General features: G+C 39.6%; 1 protein-coding gene across 1 annotated transcript in view; it reads left to right on the top strand.

Annotated features, from left to right (window-relative positions):
- The window catches only part of ENTHD1 (ENTH domain containing 1), an 80,090-nt gene that overhangs the window by 42,131 nt on the left and 13,245 nt on the right, over positions 1–24,714 (top strand). The window contains exon 4 of the mRNA XM_049693924.1: positions 24,223–24,621. Coding sequence (XP_049549881.1) covers positions 24,223–24,621 — 399 coding nt within the window. The remainder of the gene's footprint in view (positions 1–24,222; positions 24,622–24,714) is intronic.

The following is a 24,714-nucleotide window of genomic DNA, read 5'->3' as shown; positions in this document are numbered from 1 at the left end:
AAGACGGGTTTACTGTATGTTTTTTGCAGATCTCAATTTATAATTTGTTAACAGTTTTATCATGAATACATCAATATGTTGAATTTTATCCATTTTTAATATCTATATTGATGGTTATAGGTTTTTCTCCTTTAAGCTGTTAATTTTGTAAGTTAGTTGATTTCCAAATATTAAAACAACCTTGAATTTCTGGAATAAACTCAATTTGGTGATGATATATTATCTTTTATATATATTGCTGGGTTTGATTTGCTAATGTTATATTTAGGAGTTTTGCATCTGTATCTACGAGTGAAATTAACCAGGACTGTCTTTTCTCATATTTTCTTTGTTATGTTTTGATACTGAGATGTTGCCAGACTCATAAAAAGATTTGGAAGGTGTTTGCTCTTTTTTTATACTCTGGAATAGTTTGTGTAGGGTTGTTTGTGAGATGATGTGAAAGTAGATAAGGTATTCTGTATGTTCACTAATGGTGCTGGCAGAAGGGCTGCAGGCAGGGAAGACAAATCTGCACCCGGAATATGTGTGTCTCCTTATGAAGACAAAGGACTACTCCCTTTATAATGGAGGAGTCCAATATAATCAACCTGACACCAGGTAATTAATTTGCTGTTTTCCCTGGGAAAGGGTGCCATGCTAGGGATGTAGCATTAACCTCTACTCTTAGCAGGTTGGGCATTTCAGAAGTTGTGGCAGCCCCTGCATAGTCTCCACCCCTGCCACACTGCAAAAGCCCATTGTATAACCACTAGAGTGACTAAGGAAAGAGGATGGTTGACATCCATTAAACAGAGCATCTTGCCCATCTGATTTTTGAGAACCTCTTCTGCAGTGAAATGTCTTCTGGCAACCATTTATAAGGGACATGAGCATCTTCACACAGTGTGCACATACATCCTGAAGGTTCATCCACATATTTCTTTGTCACCAGTGTTCCAATCTTATTCTTTCCAAGTCCCTGATAGCACCCTCAGCCATGGATTGCATCTTGCCTTCCATGTGCAGTGTGCGTCTGTTTGCAATTCTGTCTACTAGGAAGATCTTCCTACTGTCTTTTAGGGCACTTCTGAGTGAGGCTCTGATTTAGCAGTTAACCACTTCTGGCTAGTGCCAGCATTCCTTGCAGATATACCTGTAAACCAGTCCTATACTTTTCTCTCTTAACTGGCAGTTCTCCATGGAGCTATAGGTGTAAGTTGAAGGGGAAGCAGTAAAAGAATGGGAGCAGGTTCCATGGAGTCTGAGACATCTGCTTGAATAGTTTACATGGGCCTTCTGGCTTGGTCTGGTCTCATCTATTCCGTTTGATTTTACAAAAGAATGATGCTGTGTGTTCTGTGGACCAGATAACACCCATTACATGATGGGCACATAGTCATTTGGTGTCCTGTGGTGTAGGCAAAAGAAGATATGGCTTTACTCCAAAGCCCTAGAGGTCAGCTTTGTGATTTTCCTATTGGGACTCATGAGAGACTCTGCTTAACATCTTTCTCTGCCTTGGGCACTAGCACTGGTTCTAGGTTATAAGGTCCACCTGGCAGGGCAGCTTATACAGTGGCCTGGGCCTGTTGCAGAACCTTTTCTTGCTTTGATCTCCACTAAAAAATGGCAGGAAATGGTCAGAGCATCACACCCAAATGTGGTATACGTTGCCTCCAAAATTCCAAGACACCCATGTTACTGTGTTTTTTTTTCTTTGTGTTGGACAGTTCGAGGGGCAACAGCTTGTCTCTCACTTCCAGGGGGGTATCCTGACACACTCCAGACCATTGAATACTCTGAAAACTCCACAGATGTGGCAGCCCTAGAACTTTCCTAGGGTTTCTCTCCCACCTTCTGCATGCATGTAGCACCAAGAGGGTTTGTTACTTCCTGCTTAATAAGTCCAGTTAGCATTGTGTCATCAATGCAATGGACCAGTGTGATGTTCTATGGGATATCAAGAAAATCCAGGTCTGTCTGGTCTCTGTTAAAAGATACTGTGAGGCAAGACAGTAAAGGTTTACTGTGTTCCTGCCACACGAAGCCTGATTCTAATTATCTTTATTAATAGAGATTTTTAAAGGAACATATCTAGACCAATAACTGGACATTAGATGCCAGGGGCTGTGTTGATTTGCTCTAGTAAAGATACCACAGCTGGAATTGCAGCTGTTACTGGCTGATCACCACCTGATTATATTTGCAATAATCTCTGGTCATTCTCCACAAACCATCTGGCTCTTCAGAAAAACAAGAATCACCACCCCTACAACTTTCAAGTCTTTGATGGTAGCGCTAATGTCTGCAGTTTCCCCCAAAATATTTTTTGGAGTGAGGAGGTGTAATTAATTCTAGGGGTTTCTATCTAGTCCTTCTAAACGTAATAGCCTGAACTCCATGGGTTGTGGAACTAATGGGATTCTGTCAGTTACTAAGTGTATCTATTCCCATTATACATTCTGAGACCATGGAAATAACTAGAGGTAGGTCTGTGGTTTTACTGGACCCATTGTGACTTGGAGCCTAGGCAGAGACTTCATGTGCCACCGGATTTCCATAAATCCCCACTTAGTAGAGGATAACGGCATTGTTGGATCTCCAGAGATTAGTGTCAGTTAAGAGCCAGTATCTAACAAGACCAGAAAATTCTGTGTATTTCCCTTTCCAAGGACAGTCATTGTTGTAAATGGCTTCAGGTCCTCTAGGGAAGGCTTAGGGGAAGATTTACCATATATACCTGTGGTGGGCATTTCAGGATTCTTTCTCAAAGGGATCTGACCTTCCCCTCAATCAGGAGGTTCTGGCTCTGTGAACTGGCTTCAGTTTAGGAATTGAGTAAGAGGCCGTGACTCCTCCCATGATGACACTAATTAGGTTTTCCACCTATATATATCAAGCAACACTTAGTAGGCTGCCCACCTATTTTGTATCCATCTTGTGATTCGTTAACCATTACTATACATCCCTGAAAGTAAAAAACATCAAACAAACAAAAAACTGATGTCATTGCATCCCTGTGTCTACTATGGTTGTCGTGCCTAGCTTGTCTCTACGAGTTAGGCGGTAGCATCTGGCTATTACCACTCCGGGACGCCATTATTCCCACTGAGATCAGAGAACCCAGTCCCACTGCATCATCCCTATGGTCATCTCTAGCCCACAGATGACAAGCACTACAGGCTCTTCAATAATGCTTGTGCCCCATCACAATACATTTTTTAGCGCATTGGTGAAGAGCGTATATTCCAAGGCAATTAGAAGGTATCTGAGCATGCTGTACATAATAATAGGATCGTTCCAATGGTCCCATCTCCTGGAGCCTTTAAACTTCCTTTTACAGCATGCCAAGGAAGTGCCTTTTTTCTGAAGGCCACTTCTGAGTCCCACACACATGGTGTTCTCTCTCTCACTCTCTGGCTCTCACTGTCACTCTTTTCAGGTCCTGCTGAAATGTTACAGCCTAGGGAGGCTTTCCTGAACACAGTGTTACAAATTGGCACGTCATCACTTCCACTGGCGCCCCCTCTCTCTCTTCCCTGCTTTATTTTCCCTGTAACACTTATCATCTGATGTGCTGTATTACTTATGTGTCTATTTGATTTAGTAAGAGGATTGTTTGATCCAGGGGTTCTGCAGACCACCCACAGGTACCATAGTGACTCTGCCACTACCTTAGCTCTGACTTTGAGCTCTGCTCTTTGCCACTTCTAGGTGTGTATGATGCTGTTCAAGCAGGTGCTCATGAGTTGGGTGCATTACATTAAGGGCTTCCATTTTGAGGGCAGTTGCTATATGCTTTCTCATTTCCCTGAAAGTATCTTTCTATCAGTCATCAGAGCATTGCAAAGCATGTTTTTAATTAGAGAACTGACTACAGAAATTTGAGACGTTATCAACATAGTAACTGTGTATTATATGGTTGGTGAAGAAATCCAATTAAAATCTTTTCTTAAATTTAATTGTTCCCACTTTTTTACTTCAAAAATATGGAAAACATGATTTGTGTGTGAAAAACAGACATAAATGAAACTATTAAATGGGTTTTTCTTGAAATAAATAGGGCAAAGCCACAATCATTTGCAGAAGTCAGTTAAATAATTAAAAGACTAGAAGGATGGTAACTACATTTAAAGATGCCACCTTTTATTTGCCATGCAGTAGCCAACTTTTTTCATCATTTTGATGATTAAAAGAGACACTGACTTTTGAATTATTTATGCATTTTAGGTCAAGAAGCCATCCCACCTAAATCTTTTTCTATGTTACTAATGAGTGTGTGTATTATAAAAAATATGGTATAACCCTTAGACATTTCAAATTAGGAGAATCAAGCTCAATGTAAACTAAGGTGACAAGTTCTTCATCAAATGACTGTGACATCTCAGGTGTATAAGTCCCAATTTGACTTTATTTGAGTGAAACAAATGGCTATATATCTATTTCCAAGAGTGAGCAAATTATGCATCCTACAGCTATTTACTGAATACCTACTATGTGCCAGGCACTGTGCTAACTGCTGGATATCCAGTGATGACAAGATCCCTGCCTTTATGTAGGATGGGGTAAGAGGAAGCTGGGCAGGTTTAAAGAACTGAAATAAATTTAGGAGGGCCTTAGGATTAAGTGGATGATAGGAGAGGTGCCAGATGAAACCAGAGAGGTAAGCAGAGTCTTATCAATAAAGGTGACCATATAATTTTTTTGTCCAAACCAGGATACTTTTGAGAGTGAAAGGAGGCACAACTAATAATTATGCCAGAATAATAGATGTAAATCCAGAGCTTCCTGGGCAAGGTGGTCTTGCTATGGTCTGAATGTTTGTGTCCATCCCCAGTCATATGTTGAAAACCTAATGTCCAAGTTGATGGTATCAGGAGTGTTAACCTAAAGCAGTAAAACAGCCGGTTATTTTATTGGCAAAGCAAGTTAGTCAAGAAAGCAAAGAATTGCAATTTGGACATGCAACATGCAATTTGGACATGCAACATGCAATTTGGACAAGCCATATGCAAGTCTAGTAAAGCAAAGCAGAGGAAACTCTTTTATAGAGGGGAAGGGGAAGTTGGGAGGGACTGTTACAAACAAAAAGTGCATTGGAGGAAACTGGAAGTTCAAAGTGTAGTGGCTTTTCATTGGCTGAGTTGTGACAGTCTCTCACTGGCTGAGCTGCTGCCAGGCAAGGAGAAATTCTTTCTTCCTCCTGCTGACTCTAGTAAAGTGGTGTCACTTCCTGTGGAAGATTCAAGGTACGTTTCTTCCTGTTGGGATCTATGTTGATGTTGAGTGGTATGTGCCTGAGGGCTCTTCCTTCTGGTCTCCCGACTTTATTTTAGTCCTTTCCTCTAAAACGACTTTGGCCTTTGGGAGGTAATTATGTCACGAGGATGGAGGTGAATGGAATTGTTGATCTTATACAATACAAAAGACCTCACAGAGCTCCCCAGCCCCTTCCACCGGCTGAGTACACAGTGAGAAGTCAGCAGCCTGTTACCAGGAAGAGCACCTTCACCAGAACCCGACTATGCTGGCACCTTGATCTCAGACTTCAGCCTCCAGAACTGTGAGAAAGAAATTGCTGTTGTTCATAATCTCCCCGGTCTGTGGTACTTTGTTACAGCAGCCCTAACAGACTAAGACCGGCATGTGTGCCCGGTCTCCTTATAAGCCATGCTGAGGAGTTTCAGTTGTGTCTGGAGAACGATGGGGAGCCTTTGAAGTGTTTTAAGCAAGGACATGATATAACCAGATCCTTGCTTTAGGAAGACGACTGCGGATGCGGTGTAAAGAAAGGATTGGAGGAGGGCAAGTTAGGAAGAGCAGTCAGGGGTCAGAACAGAACTAGAGACTAAGAACATTTCTAAAATGCAACTCTGATGTGGTCAGAGTGCTGAGGAGCTCCCCTTAGGATGAAGTCTAACGCCTTAGCCTGGCGGATAAGCTCCTTCTGGCATTGGCCTCTGCTCTCCTCTCCAGTCTACCTTTCACCTCCTTCCTCCTCCATCACACGCAGTGGTCTAGCTATGGATGCTGAACCACTTGCCGTAAAGGCTGTGTTCTCTCACACTTTGCATATGCTCATTCCTCTGTTCTCCATTCCTATTCATATGAATCCTTGGGGTTCAGCTAAGATGTGGCTTCTCCCAGGAAGCCTTTTCTGACGTGCTGGAGGCAGGGTTATTGCTCCTCATCCGGGATCTCATGGAACTCTGCGTGTGCTCCAGATCCGCGCTGATTCTGCTGTATTGTCACTACCCATTATTTCCTCTGTCATCGAACCAACTAGACTATGATTTTTTTTTTTTGAGAGAAGGTCTGTGTCTTGTGTGCTCTGCCTCTGATCCAGTGCTTAGTCCATAGTAAGTGCTCCACTAAATAATTGTTGGCTAAAAAAGTATCATTTGAAATGCCCCTAAATTGAGTATCGTCATCCTCTTGCTCTTTCTGTATTTTTTGCATATGCTTTTAAAAGTGTCTTCAGAGAAGATTCATCACAGTTTTTTTTTAACATCTTTATTGGAGTATAATTGCTTTACAATAGTGTGTTAGTTTATGCTTTATAACAAAGTGAATCAGCTATACATATACATGTATCCCCATATCTCCTCCCTCTTGCGTCTCCCTCCCACCCTCCCTACCCCACCCCTCTAGGTGGTCACAAAGCACGGAGCTGATCTCCCTGCATCACAGTTTTTTAAAAGAAGAGCAGCATAACGTGTGTGCTCCAAGTTCACCAGTGAGGTTCGCTACCAGCAGTTACCTTCTGAAAATTTGTGGGATTTCCCTCATCCCTCATTGACACTTGATAGTTATATTAGCTTTAAAAAAGTCTATTTAAAAGGAGGAAACACATACAATTTAAAATAATGTTCATGGATTTAGAGAGGGAATGCATGTGGGCATTGGTGTTGGTCCAGATATTATTTATGTAGCTTTTCCTTTCATATCATTTCAAATCTGGTCTGAAAGCAGGATCTGTCTGTGGTGTGGCAGGAACCCAGAGACACAGCATGGACGATCCTCCCCCACGCCCCCCCCCACGCCCCCGCCCCCCCCACCCCCATTTCCTAGATGTTGTTACTCAAGTTAGTGAGTTTTAGAGGGAGGAGGGTCTGGAGGGCAGAGAGAGTGCCGAGGGGCCATCTTAGCGGTGAAGAAAGGCAAGGGGCTGTCAGAGAGATGGAAGAGCCCTCAAAGGCAGAGGTGGCATCTTAACTCGTGCTTGAGTCGCCGGCATATTTTCAAGCCATGACGTCAAGTGTGCCAAAAGGAGTAGCTGTATTTTTTTTTTTTTTTTGTAATTCAAGATAATCTTAAATTTCCCGATGGCAGAGCATATAACCTCTCATGCAGTGGGAGATTCTGAGTGGCTGACTCAGATGCCCTCTTCCCAGACCCCCTACTTGCATTTCTGTTCTTCTGCTTCCATCCTCTTCTGCTGGTGTGAGGTGAAGATGGGTGGGCATTCCAAAATGTTGCTTACTTTTCCAGGCTCCACCTGGGAAACAAACAGAAATCCTCTTCACCCTCAGAGTGAAAGCAGCATGAGGGAAAGAATTTTTCTCTGTTTTGTTCATTGCTGAATGCTCAGTTCCAAAAAGAGCTAGCTAATGGTAGGTGCTTGTTGGATAGATGGATGACTGGCCCTTCCTTGGTTTCCCCAACTCCCAAGACGGCCCTGGACAGGCTCAGGATGCAAGAGCTCCCTCTCCAGTACCTAACTCTTGCTTCCTCTGTTTATCTCCCCTCTCAGAAGATCTTTAGTCTCAGGTAGATGCTTGGGAGGAGGGGAGAAAACAAGCTAAACCAATATTCTCCCCAGATTCCCTCTGTTACAAGTTAATCTGGCTTTTGTTTGTTTTCAATTCAAGTCTTTCATCTCCAGACCCACCATGAAACTTCCTGCTGGGCAATGGCAGCTTCATATTTAGGTGACTGTGCTTGGGGAAGGGGCCTTGGGGACTCAGTATGTGTGGGACTTGTGGGGAGGAAGACTATGTCTGTTAGCACTTCACTCATCATCCTTTCACCCTTGTAACCCCAGTTTCTAGCACAATGCCCAGCACATAGTAGGCTCTCAATTAATCTTTATTGAATTCAATAATGGATGAGTCAGAATTGGTAAGATATTGAAGAGAAAAGAGCAGAAGCTTGGGGATGTGCTCAGGGTAAATGTGGAATGAAATAGATATAGAGGGAGGAATACTCAGTATTGTTGATTCTTTATTGAAACAGAATTCTATTCAATAGAGCCACATATTTTGTTAATTTTGATACTCATAAGGAGTGTTGCTGTTATTCTTATTGTTTGTAATGGTATGTGGTCTCTAGAGCACATACCAACTTAGTAAACTCATTCTCTAAATTAGAGTCAAAACTCAGAGACTGTCCAACTTTTCATAAGCATAAACTGAAATAACTATTAATGAGTAGATACTAATTGCTAAGTAATAGTAAAATTCTAGAAGGGAGGCTTAAGAAATTTGGTTTAAATCCAGCAGATACTTACTGGGTTTCCACTGTGTGTCAGGCGCTGTGGTAGGCATGGAGATTTGGCAGTGAGCCAGGCAGGCCCTGTCTGCCCTCAGAGAGCTTCTTTTCTGGTGAAGGTGATTGGCAATGAACAAATAAGATAATTATAGAGTGTAAAACACACTGTGAAGGAAGTAAACAGGCAGCTTCAGTAAAGTGAATGAGAGTCTTAACTTTAGTTAGGGTCATCGGAGAAAGCCTCTATGAAGAGATGATAGGATGTAAGATGAGGATGAAAAAGCCTAGAAAGGAACATTCCAAGCAGAGGGAATAGCAATTTCAAAGGCCCAGTGTCGGGAAAAACTGGTTAGCTTGCTCCTAGAATTGTGAGGAGACCAGTGAGGCTAGGAGGAGCAAATGAGGGGAGGGTGGTATGAAAGGAAGTCAGAGAAAGGTGGGCAGGAGCCACGTCACGCAGGACTGCGTAAGTCACGGGGAGCTTTGGATTGAATTCTGAGTACAAAGGGAACATTTGAAGCAGAAGAATGGTATCGTCTGATTTATAGTTACCTAAATATAAACTGGGGGGAAATGCATTGTGGGAGGAAGCAGAAGCAGAAAGACCAGTGATGAGGCTTTGTAGACTGTCCAGGTGACCATGGCTGAGGGTGGAGGTAGTGGCTATGGAGAAAAGTGGGCAGGTTTGGCACGTATTTTAGAGTTCAGCCCTCAGGATCTCCTGATGGTTGGTTGTCAGCATGAGGAAAAGGATGGAAACAAAGATGATTACTAGTTTTCTGCCTTTGGGAAGTGAATATGTGATGGTGCCATTTACTGAGAAGGGCAGGACAGGAGAGAACAGGTTTGAGGATATATTAAGAGTTACATTTTGGATATGTTACACTTGAGGTGCCTATGAGACATACATTGAAAGTTCTGTATTTGTTCTGGAAATATTGAATATCAGTACACTAAAATAACTGAATTCGAACTTAGACGATTGTTTTTCCTGTTTCTTTAATCAGTCTCTCTTTCCTTGAGACACCTAATTAAAGATTCTAACTGCTTTCTGGATGGTGGTTATGTCTGCTGTGCATTTCAGAGATCTGAGAATTTTATTACTATTTCAAAAAAGCACAACAAACCTTGAATGTAAGTCATCGTCAGACACGCCTGATCCCTTAATAAAACTCAGAGAGAAATCTGGTAGTTAATCTTTTTGCCATTCTTGTTGATCACAGTCCAGCGTGTCTAACATGTTCAAGCTACAGTTTTGTTTCCCTGAAGTTAGCAGTTTTAACAAAATGGAAATAGTGGTGCTTGATTTTCCCTCTTCATGTTACTACCTTTTGTAAACAGGGTATATGGGCACTTTAGAGGACTGGATGAAGTAGATAGTGAATGACCTCGTGTGTAATATGATAGCACTATTGTACTGCGAAGGCACTCTGAAAGTGCCTTAGAGTTCTGTAGCAGGTGTTTCTTTTGGACCAGCATGCAGTGTGGCCTTGAGACAAGATAAGCAAAGGGCTACAGCAGTTACAAATCTTGATAGCTGAGTTGTGGCTCATGCCAAGGTCAAATGTTTTGAATAAATATGGATTTAAAAAGGTGTTTTGCTTCCTGGAGGTATTTGACTCAATTAATTTAGAAAAGAAAAACCCAGAAAGGAGCACTTAATACTTTGATACTAATAGTTACCAATCCTTTGCTACCCATAAACTTGGGAAAAGATTGATTATTCAGAAATATTCAATCACTAAATTGCATCAGTTCTATGATAATCTTAGGAAAACTTGGGAAAAGATTGATTATTCAGAAATATTCAATCACTAAATTGTGACAGTTCTATGATGATCATATCTTAACTGTTATCTCTGCCCCTACTGTGTGGGCTCTTGTCATCTGTTACCTGCACTGTTAGAACACCTTTGTCAGTGATCTCTTTGCCTAAATCTCACTCCTGTCTATCTTCCACATAGTCTCCACAGCCATCTGTATAGCACACAAATCCTCAAAACAGCCTTTAATGGCTTTTCATTATCTACAGGGTAAAAACTGTACTCCTGACTTACTTCATTTTCAGCAATGTGGTGGACTAGACACTCTGAAGGTCCTCTTGCAACAAACAAACAAACAAAACCTCTAGATTCTGGAATAAAAGATACTTTTTAATGCACTGTTGGGTTCATGGGAGCTAAAGGAAATCTCTAAGGGCAAAACAGAACAAAAATGCAAAAACCAAATGAACCCGAGAACTGAAACCTGATTAGAGTGGGGAGCTGAGAGTTTAAAGGAATCAAAGACAGTTTTCCCTGAAGGCAAATGCTGATATCAGCATCCACAATCAGAAAACTAAGGCTTGAATGAGTCTGTGGCAAGGGAGGGAGTGGAGCGGAACCTCAGACTTCTGCATTAGCTCCGGGGCTAAAGTGCTTGAGGTCTGTTGTCCCGGCTCCCGACAAAAACGCAGATCCTTTCTGGAGGAAAGCAGGCCCAGTTTAGACCCCACTCTTACAGATTAACCTTGGCCAAACGTGATGTCATCATCAGTGACCACCAGAACACAAGGAATAAGCCTGCATGACTGAGAGTCAACAAAGTTGTGAACAGCAGATTTAGCTTCCAAGGATTTCAGACATGAGCTGAGTATGAAATGTTTAAGAAAAAAAAAATGAAATCAGTAAGGGACAGATGACTAGATAGATTTGGGAAATAACCAAATAAAACTTTCAGAAAGGAAAAATAAAATTATTTCAGAGTAAAAACTCAGTGGATGTGGATGGATTAAACAATAGATAAAACTGACATGAGAATTACTGAATTGGAGTGTGTATTAGAAGATATTCCCTAGAATGCAGCAAGGAGGCAAAGAAGATGGAAAATATTAAAGAAAACTTAAGACACAAATGATAAATGAAATTTAATATAGCCAATTACAGTCCCAGAGGGAGAGAATATATATGTAGAAAGAGAGACAAAGTTTGATAAGATATGGGAGATAATTTTTCCAGAACTGATGAAAGACATGAATCCAAAGATACAGGAAGCATAATATATACCCAATAGGATAAATAATTTAAAAAAATTTTCAAACTCTCATATCATAGTGAACCTGTGGAACACCAAAGAAAGAAAGAAAGACAAATTATTTATGAAACAATACCAAAGCAGACTTTTCAACAGCAACATTAGAAGCCAGAAGACAGGGAATAATACTGTCTCTATTCTCTGAGAAAATATCTGTCAACGTAAAGTGTGTAATCATTTAAGAACAAGAGTGAAATAAATTCCTTTTCAAAAAAAAAAAAAAGACACTTCAAATAAACAAAAACTGAGTTTACCACCACAGACCCTCAGTAAAGGAACTTATAAACATATATTTCAGGAAGAAGGAAATGATTCCAAAAGGAAAGTCTGAAGTTTAAGAAGGAATGGTGAGCAAAGACATTGGTAAACATATAGGTCAATCTAAACAAATACCGTTTTTAAAAAATAATTATAACATTTAATTTGTGGTGTTAGAAGAAGAACCGAAATGCTAGCTGTAACAACAGCATATAACTGAGGAGAGGGGCAAGTTAGAGTTACAGGGTTCTAAAGTCTCTGAATAATGATTCAGAAGGTGGGTTAATATTAACTTTGGACTCTGCCAGGCTACGTATGTGTATTCGGATGTTAAAATGGACTCTTTCTGACTCTCTTTTGCCTTAGGAGCTAATAATAAAATAGATATCATATACCAAATCCATATGTGGAAGTATTTATTCATTTAATTTCTTTTTGGCTGCATTGGGTCTTCGTTGCTGCGCGTGGGCCTTCTCTAGTTGCAGCGAGTGGGGGCTACTTTTCATTGCAGTGCACGGGCTTCTCATTGCAGTGGCTTCTCTTGTTGCGGAGCACAGGCTCTAGGCACACGGGCTTCAGTAGTTGTGGCACACGGGCTCAGTAGTTGTGGTTTACGGGCTCTAGAGAGCAGGCTCAGTAGCTGTGGCACAGGGGCTTAGTTGCTCTGCAGCATGTGGGATCTTCCTGGATATATATATATATATATATATATATATATGCAGAGAGCTATAAGAACAAGGACCATCCCCCTTTGCTGGGGGGAGGGAAAAGGTACCTGTCATCAGGTATTCAGTAAGGTGTTTTCCAAAAGGACATAGATTATATAATACTTGAAGTTTTAATAGGTCAGGGTTTTGTGTATGCTTATTTTGAGTAATGGAGCACTCATGCTTCATGAGAAATAGCACTCCACTTGAATTCACAATTTAAATGATATTTAAAGGTTCGTTGCGGTATTGCAGACTTAGACATGATTTATACTCAGTACTGAGGTAAAAAAGTTTATTATTGGTCTGTACATCTAATGGGGAAAATGTTTGAGAACTGTAGTTCCTCACCTCATTGTCATCTTTCCACGGCACACCAGGTCTCTTGGTCTCAGATACCAAGAACCAGTGGGTACAAAGAGCATGCGTCGTGCTTGTGGTCTGTGAATACAGAAATTTCTGGGGAGAAGGGAGAGTACTGGTGTGTTCGGGTTCCAGTCTGCTTCCAGGCAGGGCCATGGTGGGGACTCCCTCATAATGCCAGCTCTTTAGACTGTCCCAAAATACAGTACCTGTTTATTCGTTTACTGTGGGCCGGATACCATTTCAAACATCTCATATATTTAATTCATGTCACAATTAAACGTCTGACCCAATTTAGCTTAATATTTTACTCTCCTGGAGTCACCTGTAGGGTTTTATTGTCATTACAAGATTTGGTTGGATGGGCACAAACACTTCAGGCACCTGCCCATCTTCGTCAGCCTAGAGTGTGCCCTGTAGCACGTGGAGACCTTAGCATGCCAGAGACCAGATCCACTTAAACTCTAGCCTAAAAAACAGAAAAATGGACATAGGTAATGATCACCAGCTTCCCGAAGACATTTCCAGCTTCAGTTTTGATAACGATAATCTATTGAGGGAAATTATAGTTTTTATTATTGTTGGAACCATAACTATGGTGTAGAATTTAATAATGAGCATCCTGTATCTGCCTATTTTATAATCCATTCATTGTGATCCACTTTCGTGGCCTGAAAGTCTTCAGCCGTCCCACTTGAAGATTTTTAAAGAAAAGCACCTTAATTTTAAATGTGTCCATATTTTTCTGTGAGACGCTAAACCATTATCTCAAATTTATATCAAAAGTAGTAAATATACTTCGCATATTTCATATCTGTATTTTCCAAATATGTTTTCTTATGTTAATACTTGGATATAATATATACTACAGTTAAATATAATGATATACGATAAAAAATTCTCAGAACGTACAACTGTGTGTATATACACCCACACATACACATATGGCATACACACACTTATCATAGATCATATAGAGAGTATAGCTATTCTAACTTATTATGATTATTTGGGGCTTTATATATATATTGTAAGGTAAATATAAAGATTTTCATGTCAAACATGTTATTTAACGTTCACATTAAATATCCATTTTAAATTAATGGCCTGTCTACTTTAAACCAATATATTAATGAGCAATTCAAATCACCCCTCCATGTTAATAATTTATAACTCTGGCCTCGTAGCAAAATGGCCTTATTATCTTTTTTTTTTTAACATCTTTATTGGAGTATAATTGCTTTACAATGGTGTGTTAGTTTCTGCTTTATAACAAAGTGAATCAGCTATACATATATCCCCATATCTCCTCCCTCTTGCATCTCCCTCCCACCCTCCCTATCCCACCCCTCTAGGGGGACACAAAGCACTGAGCTGATCTCCCTGTGCTATGCGGCTGCTTCCCACTAGCTGTCTATTTTACATTTGGTAGTGTATATATGTCAATGCCACTCTCTCACTTCATCCCAGCTTACCCTTCCCCCTCCCCGTGTCCTCAAGTCCGTTCTCTACGTCTGCGTCTTTATTCCTGTCCTGCCCCTAGGTTCTTCGGAACCATTTTTTTTTTTTTAGATTCCATATATATCTGTTAGCATATGGTATTTGTTTTCCTCTTTCTGACTTACTTCACTCTGTATGACAGACTCTAGGTCCATCCACCTCACTACAAATAGCTCAGTTTTCTTTCTTTTTATGGCTGAGTAATATTCCATTGTATATATGCCTTATTATCTTCAGGTCCTATTTCCTTTGGTTAACATAATTACTAAAGTAGAAGCTCCTTCAGTTACAGTTTTAAACTACAGAAGGACGTATTTTGGCATCCACCTCTTGTCATGCATGCCCACTCTCTGCTTTGTAGCTGTAATTGGTTACTGTGTATCAGACTAACAGGAGAACTGATCACAGCAATAGCTCTGCTGCAATATAACACCCATTATTAGATTCACAATATAATAGAATATAAAATAATTTGCAGTGATTATAGTACCTGAAACAAGGCAGTGGAATTCTTGAAAAATGAAAAAGTGTTACCAGTATGGGAATGTTCCTATCTGTAGGCAAAGTCTCTCAACTCAGAATTAAATCTGATGTTCTCTTTTAAAAATGATTTCATCATTGTCTCCGAACTAGCAAAAACATTTTCAGTACCTTCGACAGCATAGCTATTTCTCTTTTGTCCTTAGGCTCAAAGCGTGGAGGTGTGTTGGTGGTGGGTTTTTTTTTTCCTTGCTTCAGGCATTTCGGTAATAAGTCTGCATTTAAATATGCTGTCTGATGTCTTGCATAGGGAACAAGCTTCTTCCTAAAGATAACTGTCAAGAATATCCAAACCAGCTTTAATATGACTGACATTTCAAGGTCCTATTTTGCATTAATCAAGTATATTAGCAGGTGTAAATCACTGTACAATAAAGAGACGGGGTACAGTCTCATAATTTAATACTGGGCTTCCCATCCAGGAGTCTGCTGGATATATACTTGAGAATAAAGCTTTTTGACATTCAGGTTTAAATTGAAAGAAAATGAGAAACCAGAGAAAGCAAGCCAACCAGATTAGTTCACTCTGTGCTCCTCTCTGCCTTTCCAGTGGAATTCAGAGAAATTCTCTCCCAGAGAAAGCTGGGAGGCCCTCACGAAACAAACCCTTTAGTGTTTACAGAGTATCCATTTATGCGCTTTGTGTTCAAACAAAAAGACATTTTGCTGTTCTCCATCAAATCCCCACAGGTTCTCCTGGGCTTCAGAAAATTCTCCATAAATGCTGTTCATTCTTTATATGAATCCAAGAAAAAATCTACGCCATATCCCTTCCTGGGAGAAGACAAACAGGCACAGATACACAGGCCAGCTTAACTCTGTCCCCCTCTGCAAGGCCCCGCATCCCTAAAGGCAGCCCCAGGGACAAATGGCCTGAACCCAGTCGCTTCACAGTTATGCACCATTACAACAACTGTGGTAAAGAAGTACTTGGTGCAGCTGGTTCTACCACACTCTTTAGTCCTTCTTTTACTCCCCTAAAAAGAGCATTGGTTTAGAATTCAGGAATCTGGGGTTCTAGTCCTACGTCTGCCCTTTAATCATTATGTGATCCTGGCAAGTCACCTAATCTCTGGAAGTCTCAGGTTGTCCTGTGTATCACGAAGGGACTGAATTAGAATGTCCTCTAAGACTTCTCCTGTCCTATAGTCAAGTTTCTTTTAGTGACTAGATCATCCAGATAATGATTCCTTGAACAAACATTTATCAAGTGACTGTTTAGATACTCCACCGGTCAGTTACAGGTTGAACAAGTTGAACAGGATGTGTGCCCTGAGCGGGTGTTCAGCCTCCAGGGGTGCCAGAGCTGTCAACAAGCTCTAACAGGTCGTCAACCACAGATTTGTTTATTGCTGATACCAGAGCTTATTGCCTGCCACATACTAATACGTAATAAATATTTGTCAAATGAATGAATAAAATTTGAAATAATAAGTGAAAATATGAATATTCACATTGTAGTATGCAAAAGCAAAGAAAAGAGGGATTCATTTTAACTTTGAGGATATAGAAAAGACTTTACAAAGGAGGTAGTATTTGAATTGAGTTTAGAAGAGTGAAATCGTTTTTGATAGAGAAGGGTAAGGATGAGGATATTCTGGACTGAGGGAAGAGCATGAGCAAAACCAGAGAGACATGAAAGTGTATGTCCGCCTAATGGCCATCGCGCTGGAAGCTGGAGTCAGGTATAAAGAGGCACAAGAGCATTTCAGGCAGGAGGAACAGTGTGGGTGAAGACTTGGTGCCTGGAAGGAGCATGGTAAATGTGAAGAACCGGGAGAAGTTAAGCATAGCAGAATCATATGGTTTTAGGAAAAGTAGTACAAAACGAGACGAGAGGTAAATGGGGACTGATTTATGAAGAGCCTTGTAAACCATATTAAATAGTTTGAAGAAGTATTGGAAAGAAAATGATCAGATTTTCAGTTTGGAAATGTCACTCTGGCTGTGCTATGCCGATTGAACTGAGGGGACAGGGCGGGGAGACCTTTTAGAGGCTGTGGGAGCAGCTATGCTCCAAAATAACCTGTGTGACTGGGAGGTTCATGGTCATATTAATAGAGGTAGAACAAACACCCAAGGATGAGAAGGCTGGAGGGTAGTGAGACTGCCCTGTGCAGAGGCATGACTATGTATTTAGGGCTGAAACTCAGCAGAAGTCAGAGCTGAGAATTAAAATGTGTGAATTACTTGCTTACAGGTGATAGATCTCATCCTCCTTTAAGTATGGTAATAGATGACGTCGCCCTGGGGTATTGCAGAGGCAGAAAAGAAAGGGGCCAAGGATAGACTGTCTACATTTTAGAGGAAACAGAGCCAGGGAAGAACATTGAAAAGATTGCTTAGTGAGATGGAGGAGCCAGCAGAGTTCAGCTGAAGCAACCACAGAGGAATGAGTTTCAAGGAGTGTCTTGAGATTTCAATTGCCTTCTTCCTCATCACTCCTGCCTGTCAGTCATGAGGCCCCCTGGCCCTGGCTCCTTCCTTTCCCTCCAGATTTCACTCCTCCCCTCTGCCACACACTTTGCTCTAGTACCACCGAATGGTTTGTATCTGCCCTGCTTTCCCCCGCCCCACGCTGTCTGTAACCTTCATTGCTTTGCTGAGGTTGTCCCATCTACTTGGACACCCTTCCCATCTTTCTCATCTTGGTTGACTTCTCCTCCTTTCAGCTCGGCTCAAACACTACCTCTTTCAGAAGACTTCCTTGAACCTCTTTGACATATTTGTACCTCTAAACCTCACACAGTGCCTGAATGTGTAGTTTCGTGGTACTTGTTTTGGTATTAAATTAACCTTAGAATCTGAATTCCTCTGGTCTCCTGGTTGCTTTTCCTTATTTCTATTCTCTCCCAGCCCTAGAGAATTTAATTTAAAGATATAGCAATAATTTACCTAAAGTACTGTATCAGCCCGAATCCAGTAAAGAGACAAAATGGTGTACCAGTTATGGTTCTGGCAGCTTTACTGAAGTATAATTATCATACAATCAATGTAAATATTTAAAGTGTATAATTTGATAAGTTTTGACATATGTATATACCCATGAAATGACAACCACAATCAAGATAATACTCATCATCCCCCAAAGTTTCCTTGTGCCCTTGGCAATCCTTACACCTGCCCTTCCCTGCCTTGCCCCTTCCCTGGTCCTGTGTAATCACCAATCTACTTCCTGCCATTATAGATTTTATGGATTTTCTAGAATTTATATAAATGGATTTATACAGTAGGTGCTTTTTTGTCTGTCTTATTTCACTGTCTGGCCTAATTATTTTGAAGTTGCGTGCATCAATAATTCACTCGTTTTTATTGTTGAGTGATATTTCATTGTATGGGTATACCATAATTTGTTTATCCGCTCACCTATTGAGGGACATTTGGGTTGTTTTCAGATTTTGTCTGTCAGAAGTCTTGGGAATTCCCTGGCGGTCCAGTGGTTAAGAATCCACGCTTCCAATGCAGAGGGTGCGGGTTTGATCCCTGGTCGGGGAACTAAGATCCCACGTGCCATGCGGCTCAGCCAGAAAATTAAAACAACAACAACAAAAAAACCCCAACCAACCAAACAGAAAAACATTCATGAAGAAGTCTTTGTGAGGACTTAAACTTTGTTTTCTATTGGCAAATACCTAGGAGTGGAATGCTGCGTCAGCCAAACTGTTTCCCAAAGTAATTGCACCCTCTTACATTCCCACCAGCAATGTGTGTTACTCTAACTAGTGTCCTGTGAATGATGAGGTCTCCCACTGGCTAGTGGATGCGTGAACTCCCCACCCGTGTGAGCTCTGAAGATCACACCTACTGTTCCTTTCAGGAGGCGCGTGCCCCGGCTTCAGGTAGCTTCCTCACCTGCCTGCACTGATCAGCAGATCTCCAGAGGTCTCTCTGGTACTCTGCCCTACACACTCCTATCATCTTGGCCTCCACAGATGCCCAGCTCCATCTCCTCAATTTGGATACTACTGCACTCCCCCTGGGTTCCCACTTCCTTCTCTGTGGCCTGGAAACTCTCTCCAGGCAGTACACTGGGAAAATTCTTAGGGCTCACCTTCTTTATTTCCTTCTTTCAGGATTCACTGTCCTGTATTGCCTGAAGTTCACAGTCTGGCAACACTGTTTCATTAATTTTGTCCAGTTTCTCAGTTGTTTTAAGCAGTAGGTTAAATCCAGTCTCTGTTCCATCTTAGCCAGAAGAGGAAGTCTAATCAGCACCAGTTATTTTAACAGAGTTTCTTCTTTGACCTATGGGCATTTGAAGTGTGTTTTTATTTATTTATTTTTTTGGCTGTGCCACACGGCTTGTGGGATCTTAGTTCCTTGACCAGGGATTGAACTCGCACCCTAGGCAGTGAAAGCGTGGAGTCCTAACCACTGGACCACCAGGGAATTCCCTGAAATGTGTTTTTAAATCTCCAAATATTGGGGAGTTTTTTCTGGGTATATTATTATTTATTTCTAATTCAATTCCACTGGCCAGAGAAGCTAATATAAGATTTCAAGCTTTTAAAGTCTATTGAGATTCGTTTCATGGCTCAGCATATAGTTTATCTTGGTAAACATACCATGTAAACTTGCAAATTTACCAAAAAATGTGTATTCCGCAGTGGTTAGGTGTGGTGCTTTATAGATGTGATTAAGTCAAGATAGTTGATAGTGTTGTTTATGTCTTCTGTATCCTGAGATGTTGTTTCTGTCACTTGCTGAGAGAGGGGTATCAAAATTGACAACTGTGATTTGGTTGGATTTGTCTAATTCTCTCTTCAATTTTATCAGTTTTTGCTTCATTTAGTTTGAAACTCTGTTATACATCTACATACACATATTATGTTTATATCTTCCAGATGATGGACTCTTTTGTCATTGTGAACTGTCCCTTTTATTCTCTAATAATACTCTTTGTCTTGAAGCCTGTTTTATCTGATCTTAATATAGCCACTCAGCTTTTTAATGCTTATTGTTACATGGTATGTCTTTTAAAATCCTTTTACTTTCAATTTACTTGTGACTTTGTTTTTAAACTGTGTCTCTTGTATATGGCATATAATTGGATCTTGTTTTTTATCCAGTCTGGAAAATATGACTGAAAAAAACACTGGTATGGTTGGATTTAGGTCTACTATTTTATTTTCTGCTTGTCCCATCTGTGTTTTGTTCCTCTGTTCTTTCCTTACTGCCTTCTTTTGGGCTAATTCAATACTTTTTAGAATTCAATTTTAATTTATCAATTGGATTTTTAGTTATACCTCTTTGTATTAATTTTAGTGGTTTCTCTAGGGATTAATTTATATATCCTGAACCTTGTGCAGTCCCATTGCATCACCACTTCGCATAAAATGTAAGAATCTTGCAACAATATAGGTCTAATTTACTACCCCATCATTTATGCCATAATTGTAGTATAAATTATATTTACATTTGTTGTACTACTTCACACTGTTATAATTTTTTAAAGTCACATATATTTTAAAGAAATTAAGAGAAAAAATAATATTCTATATTTACCTTAATATTTCCCATTTCTAGCACTCCTTATCCTTCCCAAAGATCCAGCTTCCCATCTGGTATAATAATTTTTCTTCAACCTGAAGTACTTCCTTTAGCATTTCTTGTTATAAAGGCCTGCTGGCCATTAATTCTCTTAGTTTTTGTTCATCTGAATATGTTTTTATTTTGCCTTCAATTTTAAAGGACATTATTGCTGAATATAGAATTCTGCATTGACAGTTTTCGTTTCCTCTCAGCACAATATATATGTGTGTATGTGTGTGTATGTGTGTGTGTGTGTATATATATATATATATATATAAAATAATCTGGTAATTAATAGTTTATTGGCTTTTGCCCTTTTTTGTTTTACCTTTCCTACTCCCTCACTTGTGCTCTTGGGATCACCAGCCAAATCAACTAGGTGCATCTAAGTCTTTTTTTCAGAGTCTGCTTTTGGGGGAACCCCAACTGAAACATGTTCAATTTACGTTATGTAAATCTGTATACAAATATACAAACACTTTCTTTTTTTTCCATGAAAAAGACCATTTGCTAAACAAATGTATTCTTTATATTCACTCATTTATTGAGAAGCTGCAGTCTCCTATACATTGTGAAATTGAACTGGTAACTTGTATTATTAGTTATTTTTATGTCTTTGGCACTTAGTGTGTATATGCATGCAAGTATGTATATATATTCTTTCCTTCTACCTATCTACTTATCTATCTCAATAAAATACACACTTGCTCTTAAGTTCATTGACAATTAGAACTATGACTTCTTCTTAAGTATGTCTCTAAAATCTAATAGAGTTCAGTGCAAACAGTAGGTGCTCAACAAGCGTTTCCTGATTCATCATTCTTATTTTTAGGCTTCACATACACTATGCATTGTTATACACAAAGTCAACATATAAAATTGATATTAGATAATTTACAAATTAAGGAATTATTAAATTTAACAAATATTTGCACACCTCCTATAGGCAAAAGCATGGTGGAGGCTGTGAAGTCAGAATGCAGGAACATAATATGGTGTGTGATAGGCTCTATACAGCAAAGAATTCAGTGAAAAAATGAGTTTACAGAAATGAATACTATTTCATAGAAGGGAAGGATTAGGATTGAGTGATAGACATGACTGGAAATAGCTTCCAGAAATAGTAATTATTTGAGAAGGACCTTGAGGAATAGGTAGGATTTAAATAGACAGAGAACGGGGAGGGTGTTCCAGTGTTGGAGTGCAGGGTAAGAAATCAATGGTAATAAAGCTAAAGAAAGATGAAATAACACGGAGAATGAGGATAAAGGGACCTGAATGAACATGGGATGTGTGAGTAACCAAGAGAATGGCCTGACTGAGGGTTAGTTTCCTATTGAGTAACGATAGAAAATAAGCAATGAAGGGCCTTTAAACCCAAGGCTTGTAGACTGTCACTAAAACAAGAGGGAATTTTTGCAGGATTTTTTTAACGTGAACTATAAATAACTAAAGTAGAGATTGAATTGAAGAGGATCAGTTTGGCATGTTGCACAGAAAGAGCAAGGATGAAACACGGCTGATGGCATAGAAACCCAGTACAACTTGCTGTCTAGAATCTTCAGGCCTCTTTAGCTTTCCGTTTAAGTGAAGATTTTTCTCTTTTAGGTAATCTGTGCATTTAAAATCATTATTTTCCATTTGTCATCATGCTTTCTCTTTTAGATCATAGTATTTTATTCATTTTAAAAGGTTATCAGTTTTTTAAAAAGTCTAAGTAACCAGAAGATTGCATTCTGTTCTTTCTGGACTATTGAGAAAGGGGGCTGATAGAAACATAATGACTCCAGTCCGGTTTTTTTCGTTGAATTTTAATATTTTTTTTTGTTCTTTTGTAATTTTAAACTTTTGTACTAAACTTTAAAATTATGGTTATACAGATGACTTTATACATCCCAATTCTGAGATTTAGATGGAGTGTTATTATGAATATTGTCATCAGAAAGTCATTGTCACTCTGAATTAGTTTACATATTGCTAAATTTCAAGATGCTTTCATTACTTATAGAAAGACTTTCCTCCTAAGAAAAATTAAAGTCAATGGAAAATATTTAACTAAAATTCACTTTTTAGGAATGCTTTTATGTCAATCTGGTGATGTACACATGCACTTTGGGATACCATTGATCTCGTATTCTAGTAAGAATATATTAATTTTTTAAAGAACGTTTATCAGCTAGGTATATAACTTGATCATATGCACATCAGGAATATTTTAGAAGTTATTAAGTAGTTAAACTATATTCAATTTAAAAAACAAAGGCATTACCTTTTTTTATTCTTGTGCTTCAGTTTGGCTTTTCACTCAACAAGCACTTATCAAACACATCCTATGGGAATGGCACTGTTGTGTGCTGCGGTATAAAGAAAACTCCTAGTAAGGTCTCCTCAAGGAGCCTGTTTTCAGGTAGGCAGCCAGACTTGTAGTTAACAAGATGAAGTGTTACAACTGCTCACAGGGCTCCAAAGAGGATATGGTAAGATAAACAATAATAGGATTAGGCGAGGAAAAAAAATCAGGGCAAGCTTTATAGAGAAGGTGAGAGTTGAATTGAGTTTTAAAAGATGAAAACGTTTGGAGATGAGAGGTCTGGGAAAAAATGGAATTCCTGGTAGAGGTAATGATTTAGGTTTCTTGAACTGTCTGATTCTGTGGTGAACTAGCAGCACTTTTGCCCAGGTTAGCCTCCAACTGTGGATGAAAATGGAAAGGAAGGTTAGAGTCAAAGAGAATTTGTTTTTCTTTTTAATAACTCAGAGCCTGCACGTGATGATAATAAGCATCTCACTGCACACTGTGAGGTATGTTGTGATGCACATTGTGATATGTAAACACGTGATAGCAACTTACTTAATTCCTGTTGCCTCCTCTCTTTTGGGAGCTCAAATGAGACAGTCTTCCTCTTGCCCTCTCTCAGTTTTCTTTCTTTCCATATCCAATTTCAGATGAAACTATCTGAGAGCAAGTCCCTAGCACTGACAGTGTTGATAACAATTTGCATCTAGAAACTTGGACCAGGCTCATAATTCATATTCAGTAATATTTCCATATCAGACCCACCCTAAATTCCAGATCCTCTCCATTCTTTCAATTTGTAATAAATATTATTTGTCTGTTGTATTCCAGGTACTTTGTCTGTTATATTCTAGGTACTTTGGTAATATTAATGAATAAAAGGGACAAAGATCCCTGACCTGATGGAACTTACATTTTAGTAATCATCACAACTGCTCTGGAAAATTGCTTTTTTTCTCCCACAGAGATTTATCATGAAAATTAGGTTGCTATCTAAGAGAGTGATTTTCTTTTACGGGCTTTGTATAGACACTGGGGTGGGAAGACATTTTTTATTTCTGGGGAAAAAGGCTTTTTTGTAGCTGGGGGTTCTGTAAGGCTAGACCAGTATGATGTGGCATATTTTCTCTAGTTTATCTTGTAAGAGATGAAGGTTTGAAGGCACTAAAAATATAGTGGTTTCAGAGACAGATAAGTGGGTGAAGGGAGAAATATTTAAAGACAAGTTATTTGAAGCTTTCCTTGACTTGGCTTCAGTGAGGAGAAAGAGAGAGAAGACAGCCACCAAATGACTAGTGCATCAATTATAGCTTGGGTATACTTTATACAGACAGAATAGAAACATAGTAAGAAAGTAGAAACGACTAAATAGAGAATTCTGTTATGGCATAAAAAAATCCAATTATTAAAAATGCAGTAAATTTGAAATAGAGTTTTTTCAGTTTTATTTTTTGTTTACAGTTCTTATTTGTTACTTCACAGATGCTGTGCCTGTTCCCTCAGAAGAAAGCCCATCTCTGCAGACAAGTGTGAGTTTCGACAAGAAATCAGACAGTACCATTACAAATACTGTAATAGAAAACCCTCTGCAAATGTCTCTAGAAAAGCAGCCAGCTGCAAAAAGTTTTGAAACATTGACAACTTTACCAGCATTTTGGCCATCTAGCAAAGAAGAGTTCATCAACCCTAATTTGAGGATATCAAAGTCGGATTCTACTTTCTATAACCAGGGCTCTGTGGAGACACTCTCTGTCTCTCCCTCATTCAAAACACTTGACCCAGTGAAACAGACTGTAATCATCAGTAAGGACCATCAGAAACGAACAGAATCCGGCCTGGTTCAGATGGAGGATGAAAACCTCAAGACCTTATCCACATGGGGTGAGTCTACAAAAGACCTCTTTTGAAGTACTCTTCTTTTACTTTTCTCTGCTTTCTGTCTCCTGTTTTTGTTCCCTCGTTTTACTCTCCATC

This window comes from Orcinus orca, chromosome 11 (genome assembly GCF_937001465.1).
Source record: "Orcinus orca chromosome 11, mOrcOrc1.1, whole genome shotgun sequence".
Taxonomy (NCBI): Eukaryota; Metazoa; Chordata; class Mammalia; order Artiodactyla; family Delphinidae; genus Orcinus; species Orcinus orca.
The sequence above is the reverse complement of the archived record's forward strand: the minus strand, read 5'-3'. Positions and strand labels throughout refer to the sequence as shown.